The sequence below is a fragment of the Rhamphochromis longiceps genome, linkage group LG3 (genome assembly GCF_057381845.1).
Source record: "Rhamphochromis longiceps isolate RC_006_pf linkage group LG3, R_longiceps_female_GT1.1, whole genome shotgun sequence".
Lineage (NCBI taxonomy): Eukaryota > Metazoa > Chordata > Actinopteri > Cichliformes > Cichlidae > Rhamphochromis > Rhamphochromis longiceps.
In genome coordinates, this window is record NC_140559.1 from 51,950,938 (window position 1) to 51,966,982 (window position 16,045).

Here is a 16,045-nt window from a genome sequence, read left to right on the forward strand (position 1 = left end):
CGTTGAGACAACTTGATACAGAGTAACAGTAAATCAGACAGAGCTGCTCCTACAGCACCAGCAGTGAAATTGTAACCCTGTTGCAAGTATTTTTGGCCGCTGATAGGACCGAGTGAGATCACTGCGGTCTCTTTCCTCGGATAGACTCACGAGTTGTTCGGCCAGAGCAACGCAGGGACCGTTTTAAGTCTAATTTCTGCCCTATCTTAATTTTATATCACACTGGAAATGTCCGAAAACAAGCCGAATGATGAACCGAAGTTATCTACGACGGACAGGGTGGTGAAATGTAAGTGTTGCTTTTCGTGTCATATTGAAACGAGACGCTACCACAGCTCTGGGTCTGACCAGCACAAGCAGACTTGAAGAATTCACGGTCGCAGCAACAGCGGGCGGCAAATGTAGTCGAAAAAAAATTGTTTGCTGGCTAGGGAGGAAGAAGGGTGTTAGCCGAGCTATGACAGCAGCAGTAAACTAGGAAGTCAGGGTAACTCCAGTTTGTAGACCAGAGCAAGAATTTAGCATGAAATGTGTCACAGTCTGTGCGCGAGGCGTTAGACGCGGTACAGCCGCTCGTCTGTAAATACTCGGGGTTTTTTTTGCTGTTTTTTCCCCCCCCCTATTATTAGTGAATAGCATGCTACCAGCGGTGTGACAGATGCATGAGCGTTTCGATTCATATATAGTGCACAGGTTTACAGTATGCATACAGATGTTGCACAACCGTTGCATTCAACCCCAAGGGCGATTTTCCCTCATTTTGCATGCATCGTCAAACAGTTATACCAAGGCTCCTCTTCTCTCTCTCTCTCTCTCCCCTCTCTCCATTGCATAATACTGCTTGATGTCGTCTATTTTGTAATCTCACATTTGGGGGTGTTCATCGTGTGCTTTGTTCGTGTCACACACGGTGGTTCTTCCTGCACTCTGTGTTTACACGTCTGACATTCCACCTTTGCAGTCTACCATAAGAATGCAATAAAGATCATAATCGAGGCAGCCTTCCCTCGAAATAGGAGCAATGCAGCCTGCCCAGTTTCGTGTCACTTGACGTCTCATGTGTACTTAAAGGCAGCACACTTAAGTTGCAGCATTCAAGCCTATTTCTGTGTTAGCATGTGGGCACTTCAAAGTGAAAAATACCCCCCTCCTCCTTTCTCTTGTTGGAAGACAAAAGCTTTTCCACACAAGTGAGATGACAGAATGTGTTTACTCCTGCTTGCTGGCACTAGTTACAACCCCCCAAAAATCCTCTGCAGCTCCAGCCCTACAGGGATGTGCAGGGATCACAGTGTGCGCACACACACACACAAGGGGACTGTTGAGTGATTTTTATTCAAGTTTAGCTGGTTGAGTTCAGTCGATTGAAATGATTGGATCATCTCAGAGCATTAAACGTCAAGATTTATGCAAGAAAGTTGGAATGAATCGGTCTGGGATTGTTGACTCTGTGTTAAAAGACGAGGTTGTGCACCTGGTTGCTCAACTCAGTAAGGAATACAGCTCTCCCGTGTTGCAATCTCGGACTTAGGACTTGACACTTGAAACAGAAGAAAACGTTTCACAAATATATCTGCAGCCATTTTTTTGTAGCTACATTTTGCTCCAAAAAAATAAGGGGTTGAGTGTTAAGAGTCACTGCATGTCTTGGGTGCTTTTTGTAATGAATATTTCAAGAGATCATACCCCTACAGTCTCCACCAACTTGAAGGCTAATGAAAAATATATGGGACAAGCATAAGTTTTAAAGAGACAACAATATCACTGGGTGACCGGTCTTGTTGCATGGATCTGAAGCTACATCTTCCTCTGTCATGCAGAGGAGATGCCAGATCTTCATGCTCGGCTCTGTGGATATTAATCGGGTTGAAATGTATCAATTAAACGTTAGAGGGCCCTGTCAGTTAATCTCGGAGGCCAGCTCACTTTTAAACCTTGTGTCAAGCTCAACAAAGTAATTTTGCTCATTTTTCATTCATCAAGTTTCGAGGACTCAGTGTTTTGGTAATGCATCAGTATTATGACAACACAGGCGCTAGCTGTGTACAAAGCACCTCCAAAATAACTGCAGGCTATAGGTGTGAAGTAATTTGTTTTCAGCTGCCTAGCTTGCCGTGCTACAAGGTGTCAGTCCAACTTATCATAAGTGCTTTGCATCCACCTGTTTTCAAAATGCATTATCATAATGCTCCTGAAAGCCAGCGCTGCATAGTAATTGAGTTTAATCAGCTAAGGCGAGAGAAGTTGCTTAATTTTTCTTGTGCTTTCATCACTTGCAGGAATAAACACGTGAGCAATTTCCAGTATATATTTCAACAGACTTGACTGTGTTTGTAGCTGTTTTTTTTAATATTGTATATAATGCTTGGTGGATCATCACTGGATGACCATTTTTTTAATGCTCGGTTAATTAAGTGGAGTTTAAATAAGGATTATCCTCTTATGGTAATCCTGATTATTAGAATTCGTGGTCATGATTTTTTTGTTTTATTTTGCTACAATTAACAGCAAAGCTTTTTCATTATCAACTAATGAGTCATGTAGTCTTTTATTTTGAAAACCCTGTTTACATACTGATATTGCTGAGTTTTGTCCAGCACTGTATAAAGCAAAGATGTAGCAATGTCACATAAAAAGTTGGTAATATGGTTGTCATGGTGCAGTCGTGACAACCTCAGCACGCCAAAGTAAAGCAAGCGCACTAATAGTGTTTTTCCATCAGCGACCGAGAAACTGGGCCTCCGAGCCCCCAGCGGTGCGCTGGGTGCTTCTCTGCGAGTTGGGGATGGATAACATCTGACATTTGACTTTTGAGAAGAGGCCCCCATGCTCAGACATGCGTGGGCTGGAGAGACGGCGGTGGTGACAGCGGCACGATGCCAGCCACTGATCCCAGCTGGAAAGCCGAGTCATTTATAGAACAGAACATTAAGTAATGCCACAGACTTGATCCTCGCCTTACGTGCGTTCACCTGCACACAGACCCGCCGCATCGTGCTCATAAAGCGACCTGTGTGCCATCACAGTGTTTCTTTCTAATCGAGTACAAGCGCTGTGTATTGCAGAGCTATAAAATTACCAGTCGTGAGTAATTTTCCTTGAGGTGTTGTCATTCTGAGTAATATTTCCTCATTACAATTCATAAACCTTGTCATCAGGTTTGTTTGCATGGGAATAGGATTGCTGTGAGAAAGTCAGGTGATTTATAACCATCGAGGTTGTTTATAATTTTAAACCTGTGCCAGTCTGCTCTGTCTGTAATTTGTAATGTTAAAATTTCAACTGGGATTTTTAATTTTTTTTTCGGTGACGTTTGTGTTACCTTCCACTCGTACTTTGGTTTGGCACATAATTTCTTCATCTTGCGAGCAGTCATTTTTATTCAGAGGGAGTAAGGACGTAGATTTGTTGCTTTGTGAGACGGAGACAAAGCAATAAAGATGGCATCAAATTGTCTTAATTAAATTGGAGTTGCAGAGATGTGTTGTGATGAGACAAATACATTACACTCTGTTAAGTTGTGCTGCTACTAATGAATAGAAAGAACCCGTTTGAAAGCGTTAAAAGAAGAAGAGGGGCACTTTTGGCCATTATTTTTATTTCACTTAAGTGTAGTGGGATACAAAAAACACTCTCTGGGAGCTTAAACATAATGTTGGGTTAGTAGGTTTGTGAGTAATTAATCAACATTTCTGTGATCAAGTAATTTTTTTTTAAGGAGAGTTGCAGTGAGTGTCTGTATTTCTTCATCTCATGAGACAGCAAACAGATTGTAGCTGCTCCTGTGTGCGCGTGTGAGTGTGTGAGAGCAGCAGTTAATCTAAGGCTGCGATTGGTCAGACAGCTGACCCGTGGGTTGCTTGAGCCGATGCTCCAGAGCAGGCACTTAAATGTCAAATTGTCAATTTCATACCAAGTCTAGTTTAATTATCTTGGGAAGGAAATATCATCTTGATCTAAAAAAATATATTAACTGTGCACGATCAAAAAGGAGTTTGGGAGGCTCCAGCTGCTGTCTTGCATTGCGTTTCAGTGCCAGCTTTCCCGAGTTATTCCAGACAATGAGTTTGCAAGATTTAGTTTTTGCTTTCTGCTTTTGAACTCTTGAGAAAAAAGTTAGTAGGTCACTTTCCTAGGTTTCATAAGTCATCAGGGCCGCCACTTTCCAATTCCTTGACATACCTCCTTCGCATGCGAAGAAGTCTGGGGTTAGGAGCCTGAGGGAGGGTGGGCCACCTCCTCCACCTTTTGAATCTTCTGACAGCAGTCCACTTACTCAGCTCAACCCTGAAATGTCTCCCATAGCTGCAGCAAGATAACCGAACTAGCTATTGGTGCCTGCCATGTATGTGCTTGTCTGATCTCCTGTGAGGTTTCCTTTTTTTCTTTCTTTTTGAGATTTGATGGTTCTGATAACAATGCATTGCATCATGGCCTGAAAGGGAAGACCTGAGCTATCTCTGTTGTGGTACAACAGTAAGATATACGGTCTGCGGTATTCCAAACCAGAGTAAGTGCACCTTTACTGCTCATTAGATTAAAGAGGAATTAGGCTCTGTTGTGGATTTGGGGCACAGCAAAGTAGCGGATTTGGACAGATTAAGCTCCATATAGGGGGATAAAGGCAGCTCTGCTCAGAGGTTGTAATCTGACTCCATGCATTAGCTGCTGCTCTTGCTAATTCGTGTGAACAAATGGATGTTGGTTTTCGAGGGGAAAAAGTGTTTACCTACCTTTGCATTTTCAGGTTGTTGCTAAGCCTGCGAGTAGATTTTGGGGATTTTCAATCCTTTGAACTTGTGCTGTTGATACACTTGTCTAACCAGTACACATTCATAAGCAGCAGTTCTGTAGCTTATACGTTGATGGAAGCTGTTTTACTTTGGCTTTTTAATGTAGCTGCTTTCTTCATAAGGTGCCTTTTAATCACCAAATGTAAAAAATGTAAAATACCCAGAGTAGCATCTGTGACCCAGTGACTATAACACTGTTTTATTGTTTTTTGGGGTTAAAAAAAAATCAACCTCTACATAAACAAATCCTCAGTTTTTTCCCATTTCATGGCATGTACACACCGACACATGTTGTTGCTGCTGCTGTGAGCTACAGTGGCTAACAAAAGCCATTTGCAGCAGAGGCAGGAGTTATGTGTCATTGGATCCCTCTCTAGAGTTGGTTGCAGAACAGTCACAAATCAATCAATATAGTGTCTGCAACACATGTAACTACAGGCTGCGCTCCCAGTACAATGAGTGTGGGGGAGGAGAAGCTAACCCAGTGAACTGGGAGCAGTCGGGTGGCTGGGTTATATTAGAGGCTAGTAGAGCAGTAAATCTGCTTTCTCACTTTGACTCCTACTTGGAGGGCTGAGCATGGACAGCCTAGGAAGACACTAAATTTTTATAGGAGTTGTGCATCCGCGTGTGCACACTCGTGTATACAGGCATGCACGTTAGCTGCAACACTGGACACATAAAGTTAATTGAGAAAGCAGATTTTGGTAGAATTTACATTAAAAAAAAACATCTGTGTGCAGTTGTTTGGTAGCTTATGTTTAGCAAAAATTGGGGAAAAAGTTTTGTCAAAGAGCGTGCGTCATTGGCTGAACAACACTCGGTTCAATCAGCAAGCTGCTAAATCGTTATTTGACTTGATCCTGGAGTAATTTTGTGCTTTTTTTTTTTTTTCTTGCATTTTGTCAGTAACAGTTTGGTAAGTTAAAATTATGACTCCATTTGACAAACTTATGCTGGGAAAACAAGTGAGTCTGTATTTCGGCTATGAAGTAATTGCTCGGGGGTTTGTGAAACACTAAAGACTGAAGTATAATTAATTCCATGTAACTATGTTGAGCTGTTTCCCACTCATAAACTTCACCTCGGATGTGCCTCTTAGATAAATTAATGGCCACCCATCTGTATTCGGCAAGTTATTTGAGCACGATGTGTGTGTGAGAACGATGAATTTGGATTACTTTTGGATAATCGCCGCATTCTCTATTTTGAAAATCTGCTAACCAGCTGCCTTGTATTATTCCTGCAGCCTGCCTCGCCAGCCACTTTACTCTTTTGGTGGTCTTAGATATCATTCAGCTGCTTCTTCAGTGAGAGGCTTATCTTGTGGTCACGTCCTATAATAATTCAAATCGTCGTGGCAACGTTAGTTTTTGTTCTGCTGTGGAAACAAGCTGCAGCCCATCGGATGACCACTCCAACCAGATCCTGCTAAAGGAAAACGATAGATAATATAAATTCTGGTTGAAGATGTGGGTGTGAAAAGTGAAGACAGCCTGTCTCTTTTTAATAACCAGCAGGAGGCGATGGCTGCGGCTGCAGCAAAACTTCAGGTCCTGTGGAGGTTTATGGGAAAACAGCCCTCATGCTTGACCTCAGTAGACACTTTCCTGATAACTTTAAGGGCTCAGTCACACATTACGGGTCAAACTGAATAAAACCTAAAGTTCATTTTGTGAATTTTGGTCATTCTACGTTTGAAAAAGGAGCATTGTCCATCACAAGAGTGCATTTTTGCTCTCAGGTTCGCCCGCTCTCGTCTCACATCTGGTTTCAAAAAAGCAAGGTGGTAACAGCTTCAAAATGGGACTTCAGAAACCAGTGGGTGACATCACAGTAGCTACGTCTATATATTTCTTCAGTTTTCTGATGACAAATGCCTGACCTGCCATTTCATGCCAAACTCACAGAGGCTGCAGAACAAGGACTGCAGGCCAGGACGTTGTAGGTTGGAGTTCAGTATTGAGAGACTCATGGGAGAAGCAGCTGATCAAGTTCATTATTTTTATTAATTTAAGGAATGGGACAATACAAAAGCAGTTTGAGAATTGCCAACAGTTTGATCTATTTCATATGTGAGTTTGCTAAAGTCAGAACAGTCTATTTTCTTTTGCAGCGTGAATGCAATTGAATCTGCATAAGTGAATGAATGTATCAGTTACAGATAAATGTTAACACCTCCAGCTTTATTCTCTGCACAAAGAATCGCAGTCTCTTAATATATTTGAACCTGCATGTACGTGCACACGTGGCCACCTTTAACTGCTCTGTGCATGAGACAGTTTTCACTACCCTGAGTAATGTTTTGTGAGCCCAAATACAATTTCTCTGCAGTAATGTGTTTATCTAGGACAAATATCCCGCGTGTAGACGCACACAGTATTTTGGCCTCAGTTTTCATGCCATGCTATTTAGCAGAGGAGTTTCCTTGTGGTGAAAACATACCTGCATGCTAAATGGGAGACTCGACTTCCTGGATTAGGTCAAGCCCCTGCATGGTGCTGTGTGACAGATGCAAACACAGTCGCACACTCTCCTGTGCTGGGCCAGGCAGTTGTTTGTATTTAAATACGAGCAGAATGAGTAAAGCCATCTGCTGGTTGCCTGTAAATGGTAGATTAGTAAGCGGAGAAAGCCATCCACAGGGGAAAGGGATTAGGGCTGGGTATCGTCACTGATTTCTAGAATCGATTCAATTCCGATTCACAAGGTCCCAAATCGATTCGATCCACGATTCGATTTAATTCGATTCGATTCGATTTAAATCTGGGAAATTTTGACAGTCAGAAGTATAATTCAGATCAGAACATTTACATATTTTTGTATCTATAAAAAGGAAGCTGACACTCGCAAGACTTTATCCAAGGTGTGAGCATCACAGCAGATGCCTTTGTGTCAAAGTAGCTGAAGATAAAACACAGAAAAACATGAAGGTGATTTTCCTGGCCTGGGATTTTATAAAAATATTCTGCAGTACATCAAAAACGAAAGAAAACCATTAATTAATGAACATTGCCTCTGACGTTACAGCGGTTTTATTAGACACACGGCTAAGCATTTTGCATTTTGAATAATTTTAAAAAGTTTCAATTTGTTCAGTATTGAACAGCAGAAATGAGGTTTTCTTTTCGGAAGAATGTAAAAGGGAAAAAAACAGCGGCTGACAGCGCTGTAAACAACAGTAGACTTGTGCGTAACAAGCAAGCGAATAATGAAGAAAGGGAAACTGTTCGAGAGAGAGAGGGCGGGGGGGAGGGAGGGAGGGAGAGAGAGAGAGCTGCGCATCGCAATGGAAGCAAAACAGTAAAAGAGTGAATTCATGACGATGTTTATGTGAAGCGTTTGGATCTTCTTTTGCTGCTGGTTCGGTCAATATTGTTTGGAGAGAGATCAAACTAACAGCTTTAGAATCAGCGCATAAAGGGCGTGAACACAAAGCGCGGACCCGGATCAGCGAGCTGTCGGCTTTCAGCCCCGACTGTGAGAAAGGCGACATCTAACTGATTCTGATCCGCGGGTCGCGCTGTGTGTTTAAGTCTATGTGCAGAATCCGTGTACCTGCTCTCATTTACTGTTTGGTGGTTCTTGAAATTTTGTGAGATGTCACCAGAGATTCTGGCATTTCGGACAAAATAAATTTATATTAAAAAATCGATTCAGGATTTTAATGAATCGATTTTACGTTATCCAAGCCAGAATCGATTTTAATCGATGAATCGATTATAAAAACCCACCCCTAAAAGGGATGTTGTAACTTTTATGCCCGCTCATCAGCTCAGCGCATGCACAGGAGGGGAATGACACGGGAAGGGTACACAGTGTTTCATGGCTAATGCCTGTTTGCAATTGCATCTCGCTGTTATCATAGTAGCATCTGCACTGGTTGACACCCACACACGTATACATACTGAGGCTGATGCAAATGTGACCTGTTGAAGATGAGATGGATATGCTGTTTTCTTTTCATTTCCAGCACATTGGAGTTTGCACCAGGGAGCACACAATAAACTCAGCAGATGTAAAACTCATATATTTTATCCATCATTATGACTTATCGAGGAAAGGTAAACCTCAGCTATGAGGAAGTCTGATACGATGGCTCTAGTTTGCCTTTTTTTTTTTTTCCGCTCGACACCGTGAAAAGGGACGAATTTCACAGGAAGACTGAGAAGAACCGTTGCTTCCTGTTAATTTCCCTGTTTTCTCATTGTGTTTTGATCATGCTGTCGTAGCAGAGCAGGATTTTACGCAGAATTCCTCGTTGCCTTCTGGGTGTAGCATTCCACTGTAGTGTTTGTTTTGGCAGCGGTCTGGTTTGGCACGTTACTGAAGCACCGGGAGCAGTATCAGCCAACATGGCATCAGGATTTAGACATGTTGCCCCGGTGGTTTGTGGCCAGTGATGAGTTTCAGGCCTTAAAAATGCAGTTTGACATTTTCCAGGCCAGGACCCATAGCTATGAACCAGGAGAGTAAAGTATCTGTGGCTCTCGTATTAAATACCGTGTGTAGCAGTTTCCAGTTGTCTGGCTAAATTAATGAAAGAATCCAAGTGGACTCACCATCCTCCCTTACCTTCTTATTAATCCTTTTATTTCAGCGAGCGCTCGAGATTTCTTTTACACGACGAGAAACTCCGTCTTTAATTAATCATCATCAGATTTTATGTATATACTTCAGTAAGGCTGTAGCAAGAACACACACACACTGAAATATTTATTTATGTTTCTGCCTGAGTGTTGGATAATGCGATTTCGTTTTAAGGAATTTAAACAAAGAAAACAATTCATTTTCACTCTTTGCTGAGAAAAGTCAAAGCTATTCCTGGGTTCTGCACGTTTTCTGCACATTTTTGCTTTGCAAAAATTATATTCATTGAGAAGACCAGCAATTACGGATGGGTGTTTAAGCACATTGCATGCTACGTGGCTGTACTGTGTAGGTTCATGGTGGATCTTGGTGCGTTAGATCCTGGTGCACCTTTTTCCCCCCTTGTTCTTCCAGGTGTTATCAGCTTACTAGTTAAAGTACCCAGCTTGTGGACAAGAGAGAAACTCCAGCTATACAAATACAGCTGGAGGTGAGTCGAGGCCCCAAGGTTTATTTACCCTCATTCACACGCGTTAATTATAGACCACCTGGCTGAAAATTAACCCTCTTATTCCATGTGCTGGTGAATTTGGCGTGTGCTTATCTTGGATTACCTCTGGAAAAAAAAAATCTGTCGTTGCTTGTTGCCGTGTTCTATAGTTGACCTGAGAGGAAGTTGTCTGGTGAGACTGGCATTTGTCTAATGGGATATGATGATTTTGGCTGAAATGCTTTATCAATACAGCCTTCAGGATATTACTTAAAGTTTTCACCTGCAAATGTTTCAAACCTGTGAAACATTTTTTTTTGTTTGTTTTTCCAGTTTTACTGCCAAGCTGTGGTTTTTTTTTTTGTTTTTTTTTTGTGCTCAAAAAAGGACAAAGAGGCATTAAGTTTGCCCAAGAGCTGATGATTTCAGGCCACTCACTTCCTCCCACGTGGAGAGTGGAGCAGGAGGAGGACCACTGGCTGGCCCACTCACTCAAAACATTGCAGAGGCTGACCGAAGCCAGAGTCGTGACTGTGATGTGTCTCTGCTGGTGAGGGAGGGGCTTGGGGTTAGGCCAGCTCTAGAGGTGGCATATATATACACACATAATGTTCCCCTGCCTTTGCTGTTTTGTCTTTTGAATTAGGCCCCAGAGACAATTCGAAAAGCTCCAGTAAATTTCCTCTGGGATTACTCTCCACGTAATTGCAAGTATCTTGTTCTAAGTTCCATGATAGACCTTAGCTTTGGCAGTAACTCAAGGCAGAATTTGGCCTCGGCTGTTGCCACGTCAAATCGAGTCCAATCATAGGGCAAACTGATATCCCATTAGTCTGAACTCACAATATGCCTCGGCTAGCCAGATTGCGGCGAGGTTAGTGTGTCCCATGGCTCCGACTGATTATGTGCCTGTCCAAACACCACCAGAGTGCCATACATTACAGTGACCAATCACTTGTGCATCCTATTCCCTGTTGCACTCAGGGTATAAATATATATATTCTTTTGGGCTTGCCACTCAGGAGCAGTTCCATTTTTGCTTTATTGATTTGCATGCAGGGAGATTTTCAGCAAACTGCTGCTGATGCACTAGTCAGCTGTCACCGTTGTGCGTGTTCATACGTGTGCCTGTGTGTTCTCAGGATCGTGTAGTGACGACTCTGAAAAGCGTCAGATGCGAGGATGGAGGAGGAACCTCTCATTCCACTCATTTTTGTGTGTGTCTCGTGCCTGCATGTGTGTGTGTGTGTGTGTGTGTGTGTGTGTGTGTGTGTGTGTGTGTGTGTGTATTAAATTTAGTGAAAACTGAATCATGAAACTGTGGGAGACGTGTTGTTTCAGCTAATCTTCACTCCATGTGAACTCCCGAGCCAAAGATGTGATCTTTTGTTGGTAATTAATACCGTTGTCGCACCCCAGTCCTACACACATATGCTCCCTTGCTGTCATGCTCTTGGCAGCCTATTTATTGCTTTTGTATATCATGCAAGCCTTTCATACTAGCCTGCCCCCACATAAACTGGTAAGGTTGCAGAGTGACACAGCAGCTAAGTGGTGCACAGTTACTGCTGCGCTGCAGGTTTGGGTATGTCCACATTCATGTCACACAGTCTCAAGAATACTAAGGAGTACGATGTCTTTGACAGCTTTGCTGCCGAGGCTCGACAGTTTCACAGTTTGTATGTCAGACATACTGTACAAGACCGATTATTTTCTTGTTTTACCTGCTCACTTATTTTTGTCTCTGCCTTGTATTCCAGCAGTATATTTTATATTACTGTCTTTTTCCTCTATTTAGCTGCACTTCATCCATTCCTGCTTTCAGCTATGACTGCAGTGTTTTTTTTTCTAGGCCACCATCTGTATTTCATTCAGCATTTCCTTTCATTCCCTTTTGCGCACTTGCTTGCTCAGGCTGCTGCTCAACTGTGGCAGACCCACGCTCCAGGCCCGTCTCCCTGTATAGAACGTAATCCGATCCCTCGGGAGGAATGTGGTAAGCCTAGGGGACGGCCAAATCGAGGTACAAATCAGCTGGTCATCCAGCAGATTGTGTATCTCAAAGTAATTTTAAGCGACACTTGAGCAGTAATTAGAAGTGTGGACTCAATTTAGCATTTAGCCTCCACTGCTCATAATTCATGGTTATTATTTTATTTCAAACACTCCATGACAGCAGGGATGTAAGACAATAGTTTTAAGCTGAATTAAACATAAGTCGAGTACTTTCTGTTTTGCAGCCAGCAGTTAAGAGGGCCAGAGGCTTCATTTTAGCCCAACAGATGGTGCGAACACAGTACAGTTTTATGCAGTCCCACAGTACTGGGCTGGAGCCCTGCATGGGATGTCTCTATAAAGCCTGTTTGCTTTTGATGAAAGTAAATATAGTGTGTTAGAGCAGCAGATAACGTAAACACCCTGCCCAGGGTATGTGACAGTGCGTTTTGTCCTTGTTTGTCTTTCGAGGAGGAAATGGTTACCTGAAATTTAACTCCAGCGTTTTTCCTCTTTCTTTATGTAAACATGGACGTTATTCAGCATTTACAGTGCAGCGTGATCCGTTCTGGGGAAACCCAGAAACTGTTTTTAATAATTAGAGGGGAAAAAACTGACCCTCCACCCTCCTGTGTCTGATCTGAAAATGTAAGTGCAATAGAAGAAAGTCAAGACTCCCTTCAGGCACTCAAGCTGTCAAGTGAGCTGAACATACTCTGTGACCTGATCCTCAAGAACACATGAACCTTGGAGCAGCCCTGTTTATCCCAGAGGGATCAGGGGCATGACCCAGGCCGCACACTGCTGTTTGATCCACACAACCCAGCAGTGCTCGGAGTCTTATAAAGGCGCTGTCCATTGCTTATGCTCTCATCTTTGATTGGATGCTGGCTGGCGGATGGCTTTTCAATGCGATGCTTTAACTGCCTTTAATGTCACGGCTGCTAGCAAAGCCTGCACAGATGGTGCTTCAGCATAATACTCCTTTAGTGAGTTTTGAAAGTGCTTCCTCTGCTATATGGGGGTCAGGCTGGCAGCAGGGAAGGATGATTTACTTTACAGTCACTTTTAGCCTAGAAGAGTTGCATAACAGCAGCTACTTCAGGAGCTTCGTCACAGATTCTCCTGATATATAGAGCTCCTCTGGGGTGCTAACAATGGCGAGACAAGATGCGTGTGCGTGGTTAGTGTGGAGTTATTGCTCTTGCTGACTCAGAATTCCTTTGGTCTTTAGAGATGTAATTCCTTTGTTGCCCATCCTCTCTCCAAGTCCAGCCACGTGCTGCTTTTGCTTTTCTTTCTTGGCAGTCAGGTACCCCTGCTGGCAGGAGAACCCACCACACCCACACAATTTTGGCCTAGAAACAGCGATAGGCTTGAGAGGTGGGCGTGGGTAAGGGGGAGAAGGAAGCAATGGCAAAGGAAGGGAACTCTTAGGGGCCTTGTTGACTTGGCAAGAGGCGGGAGGAGGTGGCTGGCTGCGCCATCCCATTGCCTCACCACCTGTCCCCTGAAAAACCACGGTCAGTCTGCCAGAAATAAAAACTCTGCCATGGACCTCTTGGATGCAAATGCTTGATCCCACAAAAATCCTTGCTATAATATAAGTACTTTATACTTTCAGTATTATTTCTTTGCTATAAATACTTTCAGTACTTAAGTTGAATCATTTTGTTTGCCATTTCTGACCCATCCTAGTTATTTTGACATGGCATGGAGGAATGCTTTTCACATATGAGATGTAGCTATTCTTGTGTGGCGGGGAGGGTTTTCCCCAGTCCACACATCATTGTAATAGTTGGCAGTGCGGTATTCATTTTTAAATCAAACAGGTAGCGTCCCCAGCTGAGAAGAGTGGGGGGGTGGGGGTTAATTAATGATGAGGAATATTATCTACAGCTCAGGCTCTGTTTTATTTGGGTCAGCCTCAGGTCTGGTATGCTCCGTTTACCAAGTGTGGTTGCAAATATAGACTGGCCTCAACCCCTCTGTATGTGTCTAGTAATTGCATTCTAGAAATGCCAACATTGCGGCTGCCAACAAGCCCTCCTTGGGAGGTGCGATCACGCCTGTTGAGGCATATTATCTCTGAGGCAAGCTGTGAATGAGTACAGAAAACACTGAAGTCAGTTGGAGTTTCTGGAACGTAAAAGCATTTCGCTATTGATTTGCGCTCCATATTGTTTCACGTTACATAACACCGTATCCAGTTAGATTCTTCACTGTGTCATATGTATAGATTTGCAGTTGGATGTTTGATGTTGTTGTGCGTCTTCGTCCAGAACTTTCTCAGGTGATAGATGAAATGTCACAGTGTTGTATATAAATATGATCCCAATTTTTCAAGAATTCATGAATGTACTCTATTAACGAGACTTAATGTGTGTAGCAAATGTGTACTTTTCAGACTTCTCTTCGAAAGGTTCATATGTGTTTAGAAATTTTTACAAAGGTCTGGCAAAACATCTTCAATAATGATCTCTACAGCTGACATCGACAAGCAGTGAAATAGTGATTTATTTACTTTCTATTTAGAAACTAAGACTGGGTAAATAGTAATATATCATGTCGCTTGTCGAGCTAACATGATGCATTTTATTCTTACACATCTTCCAGTTTGAAAAAGTTTTAAAATGTATCTGAACTGCAATGCACGAATGCAGTAATTAGAAAATAAATTGGGATTAAATTAAAATCACTATAGATAACGTGTTCAGTATTTTGCTTGAACCTTGTGTACAGGTTTTCAGGGAGTGTCTTGCATGTTTCAGCCAAACCACAATTTCCAAGTAGCATGACGTTGTGGTAAGAGTTTGGCTCTTAAAAAAACAAACATGTAAACAAACTGGAATTACCTGCTATCCAGAAATGTCAGTCACGGAAAGCATCTGATATATTTAAGAATTTCTTTGGGGCGGATTATTTTTGTTTTTTCACTGTTGACAGTGCTTTGAATAGAGGGGTAGCAAGCACGTGTTTTTTATTTTATTTTATATGACAACACTGAATCTGTATCCTGTCCAGCCACCTGTCTGCTTGTCACTGCGCACTCATAGAACAAGCCACCAACAAGAACCCTTTGTAGACTGGCTGCCGGCGCGCTCGCAGAGCTCTCCAAGGTTAGTGGGGACACATGTTCTCGATAGACCTATGTCGTCAGTCCTTCCCAATACAAGCGCCAGTTGACAGCGTGGTGGAGAGTGGCGCGAGACTGACACAAAGGCGGTTCTGTCGATGTACGGGGCCAGATTTTTGTCCAGACCGGAATATAAACATGTCCACCTAATCCCTTCTCAGATGCGTGACCTTTGCCTTTACCGCCTGAAGAAAAGGTTGAACTTGTAGTTTGTCATTATGTCAAAGAATAGACACGAAAGACCTTGAGGGTAATCACATATCATTAGATGAAGTTGTGTTGAGTTGCCTTTGTTAGTTTTTCTTTTTATGGAGGCAGCCTTAGGTGTTTTGTAGATTAAAGCATGTGAACATATCTAGTAGCTTTCTCTTATTGCCTGTAGATGAATAATTAAGCCCATTAAATATTAAACGTAGCAGGAAAAATTAAAGGCGTTGGCTGCCTCTGAAGTGCTCAAGAGCAGAAGAGTACCTTGCATGCAGTGTCAAGGCCCTAAAAACATAAGAGAAGCAATGTTGCATTCAATTTGTTAACTTTTTGTTTTTAAACTGGTGAATAGATGCCACACAGCATTACTTCTCTATCTGGCTGTGCCACAGGTTGCATTCGGAGCTTGCATAGAGCAAAGCATGCACCCTTAGCGCCCTGTCTTCCAGATCCTTTCAGCCTCCTCCATTGTTCCGTCTCTGCTATGCTCCAAAGCTGATTACAGCACCTTCTCTAATGAAAGCTAATCCTGTGTCACGGCATTGTGTAGGAGGAGGAGGGGGCAGGCCTGAGCCAGCAAAGCTAGCAGGGAATGTCTTCTTCAGGGCCTGTCAGAGTGGCTTTCAGAGGAAATGCCAGAAAGTGTTAACGTCTCCACAAACCTGCAAATCCGAGTTTTAAATGGAGTTTTTTTTCCTCTGCGCTGGCCCATTGTCCCTTAGTGACTTCTACACAACAGCAGCAATTTCTAAAATCCTCTATTAATTCCCCCCTATGTTCACAATAGTTGTTCAAAATATTTATAGGAAAAATATAGGGTACACTTTAAAGTGT

The 16,045-nt window shown here is 42.7% G+C and overlaps 1 protein-coding gene across 4 annotated transcripts in view; it reads left to right on the forward strand.

Moving 5' to 3' along the window:
• LOC146675182 (protein phosphatase 3 catalytic subunit alpha) overlaps positions 1–16,045 on the forward strand; it is a 71,166-nt gene continuing 55,121 nt past the window's right edge. For 2 of the 4 annotated variants that reach the window (XM_085400292.1, XM_085400293.1), the window contains exon 1: positions 1–289. In XM_085400292.1, the coding sequence (XP_085256418.1) occupies positions 229–289 (61 nt within the window). In that variant the 5' untranslated portion in view covers positions 1–228. Of the gene's footprint in view, positions 290–4,295; positions 4,511–5,390; positions 5,713–16,045 lie in introns of those variants that run through there. The other 2 variants (XM_085400294.1, XM_085400295.1) reach the window with 2 other exon arrangements.